A 10,026-nucleotide genomic window follows, 5' to 3' on the forward strand; every position below is an offset into this window, starting at 1 on the left:
TATTAATTAACAACTAATAATTATTTGGGTCTAATAACCTGTTATTAGACCTAATAATTAATTATCAATCCTAATTATTGGGCGAATAACTCCATTTTTAGGCCTATTTTCGCCGTTTTTTCGCCATTTTTTCACCTCTAATTATTATTAATTAATAACTAATAATTATTTGGGCCTAATAACCGGTTATTAGACCTAATAAATTATTATTAATCCTAATTACTGGGCTAATAACTCCATTTTTAGGCCTATTTTCGCCGTTTTTTTCGCCGTTTTTTCACCTCTAATTATTATTTATTAATAACTAATAATTATTTGGGCCTAATAACCGGTTATTAGACCTAATAAATTATTATTAATCCTAATTATTGGGCTAATAACTCCATTTTTAGGCCTATTTTAGCCGTTTTTTCGCCATTTTTTCGCCGATTTTCGCCGTTCTTTCACCGCTAATAATCACAGTCACCAATTAATAATTAATGTCCGTCCCAGGGCTGCGGGGGCTGATGCTGGCCGTGGTGCTGGCGGCGCTGATGTCGTCGCTGGCCTCGATCTTCGCCAGCTCGGCCGCGCTCTTCACGCTGGACGTGTACAGGAAGCTCCGCCCAGGGGCCGGGCCAAGGCACCTGCTGGTGGCCGGGAGGTGAGGGGACACCTGGGACAGGTGAGGGGACACCTGGGACAGGTGAGGGGACACCTGGGACACCAAAAACCCCCCAAAAATACCCCCGAAATTGCCAAGGTTTTAGCCCGAAATTCACCGAATTGGCCCCAAAAATCGACGAAATTCGCTTAAAAATTCACTGAGTTGGTCACGGTGAGGGACAGGGGAGGGACAGGGGAAGGGACACACCTGGGACAGGTGAGGGACACACCTGGGACACACCTGGCTGGGACACACCTGGAGAGGTGAGGGACACCTGGGACTGATGGGACACCTGGGACACACCTGGAGAGGTGAGGGTCACGCTGGACGTGTACAGGAAGCTCCGCCCAGGGGCGGGGCCAAAGCACCTGCTGATGGCCGGGAGTTGAGGGGACACCTGGGACACACCTGGACCTGACCTGGACACACCTCCAGGACAGGTGAGATAGGTGAGGGACACACCTGGGACAGGGACAGGTGAGGGGACACCTGGGACACACCTGGGACAGGTGAGGGACAGGTGAGATCACATGGGACACCTAGGACAGACCTGGGACACACCTGGGACACACCTGGGACACACCTGGGACACAGCTGGGACAGGTGAGGGGACACCTGGGACAGATGAGACGCACCAGGGACGCACCAGGGACAGGTGAGATCACATGGGACACCTGGGGGACACCTGGGACACACCTGGGACAGGTGAGACAGGGAGGGACAGGGAGGACGGGTGACAGACACCTGGACAGGTGAGGGACAGATGAGACGCACCAGGGGACGACCTGGCACAGGTGAGAGACACCTGGGACCGATGGGACATCTGGGATAGGTGAGGGACACACCTGGGACACAGCTGGGACAGGTGAGGGGACACCTGGGACAAGTGAGATCACCTGGGACACCTGGGACAGGTGAGAGATACCTGGGACACACCTGAGACACACCTGGAGAGGTGAGGGACACCTGGGACTGATGGGACACCTGGGACACACCTGGGACAGGTGAGGGACAGATGAGATGCACCTGGGGGACACCTGGGACAGGTGAGGGGACACCTGGGGCAGGTGAGGGGACACCTGGGGCAGGTGAGACAGGTGAGGGACGGGTGAGGGAAGGGTGAGGGACACCTGGACAGGTGAGGGACAGATGAGACGCACCAGGGACGCACCTGGGACAGGTGAGATCACCTGGGATACCTGGGACACACCTGGGACACACCTGGGACAGGTGAGATCACCTGGGATACCTGGGACACACCTGGGACACACCTGGGACAGGTGAGGGACACCTGGGACACAGCTGGGACAGGTGAGACAGGTAGGACAGGTGAGGGACAGGTGAGGGACACCTGGGACACCTGCGGACACCTGGACAGGTGAGACAGGTGAGGGACATCTGGGACAGGTAGGAAAGGTGAGGGACACCTGAGATAGGTGAGATACACCTGGGACACACCTGGGACAGGTGAGGGACAGTTAGACAGGTGGGACACATCTGGGACACACCTGGGACAGGTGAGATCACCTGGGACACCTGGGACAGGTGGGACAGGTCAGAGGCACTTGGGACACACCTGGGGCACACCTGGAGAGGTGAGACAGGTGAGGGACAGGTGAGGGACACACCTGGGACAGGTGAGGGAGAGTTGAGACCGGTGGCACAAACCTGGGACACACATGGGGACACCTGGGACAGGTGAGACAGGTGAGGGACGGGTGAGGGACAGGTGAGGGACACCAGGGACACACCTGGCACAGGTGAGATCACATGGGACACAGCTGGGACACACCTGGGACATGGGAGGGACATCTGTGACACACCTGGGACAGGTGAGATCACATGGGACACCTGGGACAGGTGAGGGACACACCTGGGACACACCTGGGACAGGTGAGGGACAGGGGAGGGACAGGTGAGGGACACCTGGACAGGTGAGGGACAGGGGAGGGACACCTGGGACAGGTGAGGGACATGGGGGACACACCTGGGACAGGTAAGGGGACACCTGGGACAGGTGAGATCACCTGGGACACACCTGGCTGGGACACACCTGGGACACACCTGGAGAGGTGAGGGACACCTGGGACTGATGGGACACCTGGGACACACCTGGGATACCCCTGGCCTCAGGTGACCTCAGGTGATCTCAAGAACCCCAAATTTGCTCATCCAAAATGTCCAAAAACCCCAAATTTTGGTGTCCAGGTGACTTTGATGGACACAAATTTTGGGTTCTGGAGCTCCTGGAGATCCTGAATTTTTTTGGGGTGACCTCTGGTGACCTCTGGTGACCTCAGGTGACCTCAGGTGACCTCAGGTGTCCATGTGACCTCAAGAACCCCAAATTTGGCCATCCAAAATGTCCAAATCCCCCAAATTTTGAGATCTCAGGTAACTTTGACCTCCCAAATTTTGGGTTCTGGAGCTCCTGGAGATCCCAAATTTTTTCAGGTTGACCTCAGGTGACCTCAGGTGACCTCAGGTGACCTCACCTGTCCATGTGACCTCCAGGGACCCAATTTTGGGTGTTCCTGGTGTCCGAAATCCCCAAATTTTGGTGTCCAGGTGACCTTGAAGGACACAAATTTTGGGTTCTGGAGCTCCTGGAGATCCAGGATTTTTTCGGGGCAGCCTCAGGTGACCTCAGGTGACCTCAAGGTGTCCATGTGACCTCAAGAACCCCAAATTGGATGGTTCTGAGTGCCCAGGTGACCTCAAGAACCCCAAATTTTGATATCTCAGGTAACTTCCAGCTCCCATATTTTGGGTTCTGGAGCTCCTGGAGATCCCGGATTTTTTCGGGTTGACCTCAGGTGACCTCACCTGTCCCTCACCTGTCCATGTGACCTCCAGGGACCCTAATTTTGGGTGTTCCTGGTGTCCGAAATCCCCAAATTTTGGTGTCCAGGTGACCTTGAAGGACACAAATTTTGGGTTCTGGAGCCCTGGAGACCCCGGATTTTTCGGGCGGCCTCAGGTGACCTCAGGTGACCTCAAGGTGTCCATGTGACCTCAAGAACCCCCAAATTGATGGTTCTGAGTGCCCAGGTGACCTCAAGAACCCCCAAATTTTGGTATCTCAGGTAACTTCGAGCTCCCATATTTTGGGTTCTGGAGCTCCTGGAGATCCCGAATTTTTTCAGGTTGACCTCAGGTGACCTCAGGTGACCTCAGGTGACCTCACCTGTCCATGTGACCTCCAGGGACCCAATTTTGGGTGTTCCTGGTGTCCGAAATCCCCAAATTTTGGTGTCCAGGTGACCTTGAAGGACACAAATTTTGGGTTCTGGAGCTCCTGGAGATCCAGGATTTTTTCGGGCAGCCCCAGGTGAGCCCAGGTGACCTCAGGTGACCTCAAGGTTTCCATGTGACCTCAAGAACCCCAAATTTGCTCATCCAAAATGTCCAAAATGCCCGAATTTTGGTGTCCAGGTGACCTTGAAGGACCCAAATTTTGGGTTCTGGAGCTCCTGGAGACCCCGAATTTTTCGGTTCACCTCAGGTGACCTCAGGTGTCCATGTGACCTCAAGAACCCCAAATTTGGCCATCCAAAATGTCCAAAAACCCCAAATTTTGAGATCTCAGGTAACTTCAACCTCCCAAATTTTGGGTTCTGGAGCTCCTGGAGATCCCAAATTTTTTTGGGTTGATCTCAGGTGACCTCAGGTGACCTCAGGTGACCTCACCTGTCCATGTGACCTCCAGGGACCCAATTTTGGGTGTTCCTGGTGTCCGAAATCCCCAAATTTTGGTGTCCAGGTGACCTTGAAGGACCCAAATTTTGGGTTCTGGAGCTCCTGGAGACCCCGGATTTTTTCGGGGCGGCCCCAGGTGAGCCCAGGCGTGTCGCCCCGCAGGTTGTGGGTGGTGGCCATGGTGGGGCTGAGCCTGGCCTGGCTGCCCGTGGTGGAGGCGCGCTGGGCGGGCAGCTCTTCGACTACATGCAGGCGCTGGCCTGCGTACCTGGCGCCCCGTGGCCGCCGTCTTCTTCCTGGCCGTGCTCGTGCCCCGCGGCCAACGAGCCCGGGTGAGTGGGGGGACACACCTGGGGACAGGTGGGAGGGGACGGACCAAAAAAACCCCGCGAAAATTGGGTGAAAAATAAGGATTTTGGGTGAAAAATGGAGATTTGGGGTGAAAAATGGAAATTTGGGGTGAAAAATGGGGATTTTGGGGTTAAAATTGGGGATTTTTGGGGTGAAAAATGGGGAATTTGGGGAATCACCTGGGGACACACCTGGGCATGGCTGGGAGGGGATGGACAAAAACCCCCACGAAAATTGGGTGAAAAATAAGGATTTTGTGTGAAAAATGGAGATTTGGGGTGAAAAATGGGGATTTTTGGGGTGAAAAATGGGGATTTTTGGGGTGAAAAATGGGGATTTTTGGGGTGAAAATTGCGGAATTTGGGGACACACCTGGGGACACACCTGGGGATGGCCGGGAGGGGACGGAGCAAAAAAAACCCCGTGAAAATTGGGTGAAAAATAAGGATTTTGGGTGAAAAATGGAGATTTGGGTGAAAAATGGGGATTTTGGGTTAAAAATGGGGATTTTTGGGTTAAAAATGGAAATTTGGGGGTGAAAATGGGGATTTTTGGGTGAAAATTGGGGATTTTGGGGTGAAAATTGGGGATTTTGGGGTCAAAATTGGGGATTTTGGGGACACACCTGGGGACGGCCGGGAGGGGATGGACAAAAAAAATCCCGTGACATTTGGGTGAAAAATGGGGATTTTGGGTGAAAAATTGTGATTTTTGGGTTAAAAATGGAAATCTGGGGTGAAAATTGGGGATTTTTGGGGTGAGAATTGGGGATTTTGGGCACACACCTGGGGACACACCTGGGGACAGGTGGGAGGGGATGGACAAAAAAAAATTCCGTGAAAATTGGGTGAAAAATGGGGATTTTGGGTGAAAAATGGAGATTTGGGGTGAAAAATGGGGATTTTTGGGGTGAAAATTGGGGATTTTTGGGGTGAGAATTGGGGGTTTTGGGCACACACCTGGGGACACACCTGGGGACAGCTGGGAGGGGACGGACAAAAAAAACCCCGTGAAAATTGGGTGAAAAATGGGGATTTTGGGTTAAAAATGGGGATTTTGGGGGTGAAAATGGTGATTTTTGGGTTAAAAATGGAAATTTGGGGAGTGAAAAATGGGGATTTTGGGGTCAAAATTGGGGATTTTGGGGACACACCTGGGGACACACCTGGGGAGGGCCGGGAGGGGATGGACAAAAAACCCCCGTGAAAATTGGGTGAAAAAGGAGGATTTTGGGTTAAAATGGGGATTTCGGTGAAAAATGGAAATTTGGGGTGAAAAATTGGGATTTTGGGGTGAAAATTGGGGGTTTTGGGGACACACCTGGGGACACACCTGGGGACACACCTGGGGACACACCTGGGGACAGGTGGGAGGGGACGGACCAAAAAAACCCCGTGAAAATTGGGTGAAAAATAAGGATTTTGGGTGAAAAATGGAGATTTGGGGTGAAAAATGGGGATTTTTGGGGTTAAAATTGGGGAATTTGTGGTTAAAATTGGGAAATTTCGGGACACACCTGGGGACACACCTGGGCATGGCCGGGAGGGGACGGACAAAAAAAACCCCGCGAAAATTGGGTGAAAAATAAGGATTTTGGGTGAAAAATGGAGATTTGGGGTGAAAAATGGGGATTTTTGGGGTGAAAATTGCGGAATTTGGGGACACACCTGGGGACACACCTGGGGACGGCCGGGAGGGGATGGACAAAAAACCCCGCGAAAATTGGGTGAAAAATGGGGATTTTGGGTTAAAAATGGGAATTTGAGGTGAAAAATGAGAATTTCCCAAATTTCCCCCTTAAATGATCCCAAACCCACCAAATTTTAACCCTTTAAATGACCCCACAAATCTCAAATTTTAACCCCTAAACCCCCAAACTTCTGAACCTTAAAACCCCAAATTTCAGCCCCAAATGACCCCAAAAATCTCAAATTTTAACCCTAAAAGCCCCAAATTTTGCCCCATAATTCCTTAAATTTCCCCTACAAATGACCCCAAACCCCCCAAATTTTAACCCTTTAAAAGCCCCAAAATTGTGACCCCAAAACTCCCAAATTTCCGCCATAAATGACCCCAAAACTCTCGAATTTTAACCCTTAAAACCCCGAAATTTCACCCTAAACCCCCGTAAATTTTAACCCCTAAAACCCCGGATTTTGACCTTAAACCTCCCAAATTTTGACCCTAAATTCCTGAAATTTCCCCCATAAATGACGCCGAATATCTCACATTTTAACCCTTAAAACCCCGAAATTTCACCCGAAAACCCCCAAATTTTGACCCCAACCCCCCCATATTTTAACCCTTTAAAAGACCCCCAAAAATATCAAATTTTAACCCTAAAACCCCCAAATTTCTGAACCTTAAAACCCCCAAATTTCAGCCCCAAATGACCCCAAAAAACCCCAAAACTCTCAAATTTTAACCCTAAAACCCCCAAATTTTGCCCTGAAATTCCTTAAATTTCCCCTTTAAATGACCCCAAAAAATCTCAAATTTTAACCCCTAAACCCCCCAAATTTTAACCCTAAAAGCCCCAAATTTTAACCCTTAAAACCCCGAATTCTGACCCCCAAACCCCCAAATTTCTCCTTTAAAAGACCCAAAATTCTCAAGTTTTAACCCTAAATTCCGACCCTAAAACCCCCATATTTTAACCCTTTAAAAGACCCCACAAATCTCAAATTGTAACCCTAAATTCCTTAAATTTCCCCCATAAATGATCCCAAAAATCTCACATTTTAACCCTTAAAACCCCGACATTTCACCCCAAAACCCCCATATTTTAACCCTTTAAAAGATCCCCAAACATCTCAAATTTTAACCCTTAAACCCCCGAATTTTAACCCTTAAAACCCCGAATTTTAACCCTCAAAAACCCCAAATTTGGGCATTTTGACCCCAAATTTTCGGGATTTTTTTCCCGAATTCCCGGTTTTTCTCCCCAAGGGCGCTTTCTGGGGGCTGCTGGGGGGTTTGGGGCTGGGCCTGGTCCGGCTGATCCCCGAATTTGGGGCTCCCAGGGTGACCCCAAAACCCCCAAATTTCCCTCATAAATGACCCCAAAAAATCTCAAATTTTAACCCTAAAATCCCCAAATTTTAACCCCCAAAACCCCCCAAATTTTAACCCTTTAAAAGACCCTCACAAATCCAAAATTTTAACCCTTAAAACCCCAAATTTTAACGCCTAAAACTCCAAATTTTAACCCCTAAACCCCCGAAATTTTAACCCCCAAGACCCCCAAATTTTAACCCTTAAAACCCCGACATTTCACCCCAAACCCCCATATTTTAACCCTTTAAAAGATCCCCAAACATCTCAAATTTTAACCCTTAAAACCCCGAATTTTAACCGTTAGAACCCCGAATTTTAACCCTCAAAAACCCCAAATTTGGGCATTTTGACCCCAAATTTTCGGGATTTTTTTCCCGAATTCCATTTTTTCTCCCCAAAGGGGCTTTCTGGGGCTGCTGGGGTTTGGGGCTGGGCCTGGCCCGGCTGATCCCGAATTTGGGGCTCCCAGGGTGACCCCAAAACCCCCAAATTTCCCCTCATAAATGACCCCAAAAATCTCAAATTTTAACCCCTAAACCCCCAAATTTTAACCCTAAAAGCCCCAAATTTTAACCCTTAAAACCCCCCAAATTTCAGCTCTAAATTCCTTAAATTTCCCTATAAATGACCCCCAAAACCCCCAAATTTTAACCCTTAAAACCCCGACTTTTCACCCCAAAACCCCCATATTTTAAACCTTTAAATGACCCCAAAAATCTCAAATTTTAACCCTAAAACCCCAAATTTTAACCCTAAAACCCCCAAATTTCCGCCATAAATGACCCCAAAACTCTCCAATTTTAACCCTAAAACCCCCAAATTTTGCCCTGAAATTCCTTAAATTTCCCCTTTAAATGACCCCAAAAAATCACAAATTTTAACCCCTAAACCCCCCAAATTTTAACCCTAAAAGCCCCAAATTTTAACCCTTAAAACCCCGAATTCTGACCCCCAAACCACCAAATTTCTCCTTTAAAAGACCCAAAATTCTCAAGTTTTAACCCTAAATTCCGACCCTAAAACCCCCATATTTTTAACCCTTAAAAGACCCCACAAATCTCAAATTGTAACCCTAAATTCCTTAAATTTCCCCCATAAATGACCCCCAAAATCTCACATTTTAACCCTTAAAACCCCGACATTTCACCCCCAAAACCCCCATATTTTAACCCTTTAAAAGACCCCCAAACATCTCAAATTTTAACCCTTAAAACCCCGAATCTTAACCCTTAAAACCCCGAATTTTAACCCTTAAAAACCCCAAATTTGGGCATTTTGACCCCAAATTTTCGGGATTTTTTTCCCGAATTCCCGTTTTTTCTCCCCAAGGGCGCTTTCTGGGGGCTGCTGGGGGGTTTGGGGCTGGGCCTGGCCCGGCTGATCCCCGAATTTGGGGCTCCCAGGGTGACCCCAAAACCCCCAAATTTCCCCTTTAAATGACCCCAAAAAATCTCAAATTTTAACCCTAAAATCCCCAAATTTTAACCCCCAAAACCCCCCAAATTTTAACCCTTTAAAAGACCCTCACAAATCCAAAATTTTAACCCTTAAAACCCCAAATTTTAACGCCTAAAACTCCAAATTTTAACCCCTAAACCCCCGAAATTTTAACCCCCAAGACCCCCAAATTTTAACCCTTAAAACCCCGACATTTCACCCCCAAACCCCCATATTTTAACCCTTTAAAAGATCCCCAAACATCTCAAATTTTAACCCTTAAAACCCCGAATTTTAACCCTTAGAACCCCGAATTTTAACCCTTAAAAACCCCAAATTTGGGCATTTTGACCCCAAATTGTCGGGATTTTTTCAATTCCGTTTTTTCCTCCCAAGGGCTTTCTGGGGGCTGCTGGGGGGTTTGGGGCTGGGCCTGGCCCGGCTGATCCCCGAGTTCCTTTTGGGCTCGGGCTCGTGCGGGAGCCCCGGGCGCTGCCCCGCGCTGCTCTGCGGGCTGCACTACCTGCACTCCGCCGTGCTGCTCTTCCTGCTCACCTGCGCCGTCGTCCTGAGCGTCTCCTGGTGCCACCCGCCCATCCCCAAGGTCCACGTGAGTGCTGGGAATTTTTGGGAATTTTTGGGGATTTTTTGGGGATTTTTTTCGGGGAGAAAATGGCGAAAAATCGCGGAAAATGAGCGAAAAATGAGCCAAAAAATGGCCCCAAAATGGGGCAAAATTGGCCCCAAAATGAGCCCAAAATGGCTCAAAATGGATGGTGAGTGCTCGGAAACTTTTGGGAATTGTTTTGAGTTTCTGGTGAATTTTTTGGGATTTT

The 10,026-nt window shown here is 49.1% G+C and overlaps 1 protein-coding gene across 1 annotated transcript; it reads left to right on the forward strand.

Moving 5' to 3' along the window:
* Positions 1-479: 479 nt before the first annotated feature.
* On the forward strand, positions 480-9,800 carry LOC115916715 (sodium/glucose cotransporter 2-like; the record flags this gene model as incomplete). Its single annotated transcript, XM_030970453.1, is given in 4 exon segments — positions 480-643; positions 4,508-4,560; positions 4,563-4,677; positions 9,587-9,800. Coding segments are annotated over 4 exon segments (546 nt in total), but the record flags the coding sequence as incomplete, so codon positions are not given.
* Between the last annotated feature and the right edge of the window lie 226 nt (positions 9,801-10,026).

This window comes from Camarhynchus parvulus, unplaced genomic scaffold, assembly GCF_901933205.1.
Source record: "Camarhynchus parvulus unplaced genomic scaffold, STF_HiC, whole genome shotgun sequence".
NCBI classification, from domain to species: domain Eukaryota; kingdom Metazoa; phylum Chordata; class Aves; order Passeriformes; family Thraupidae; genus Camarhynchus; species Camarhynchus parvulus.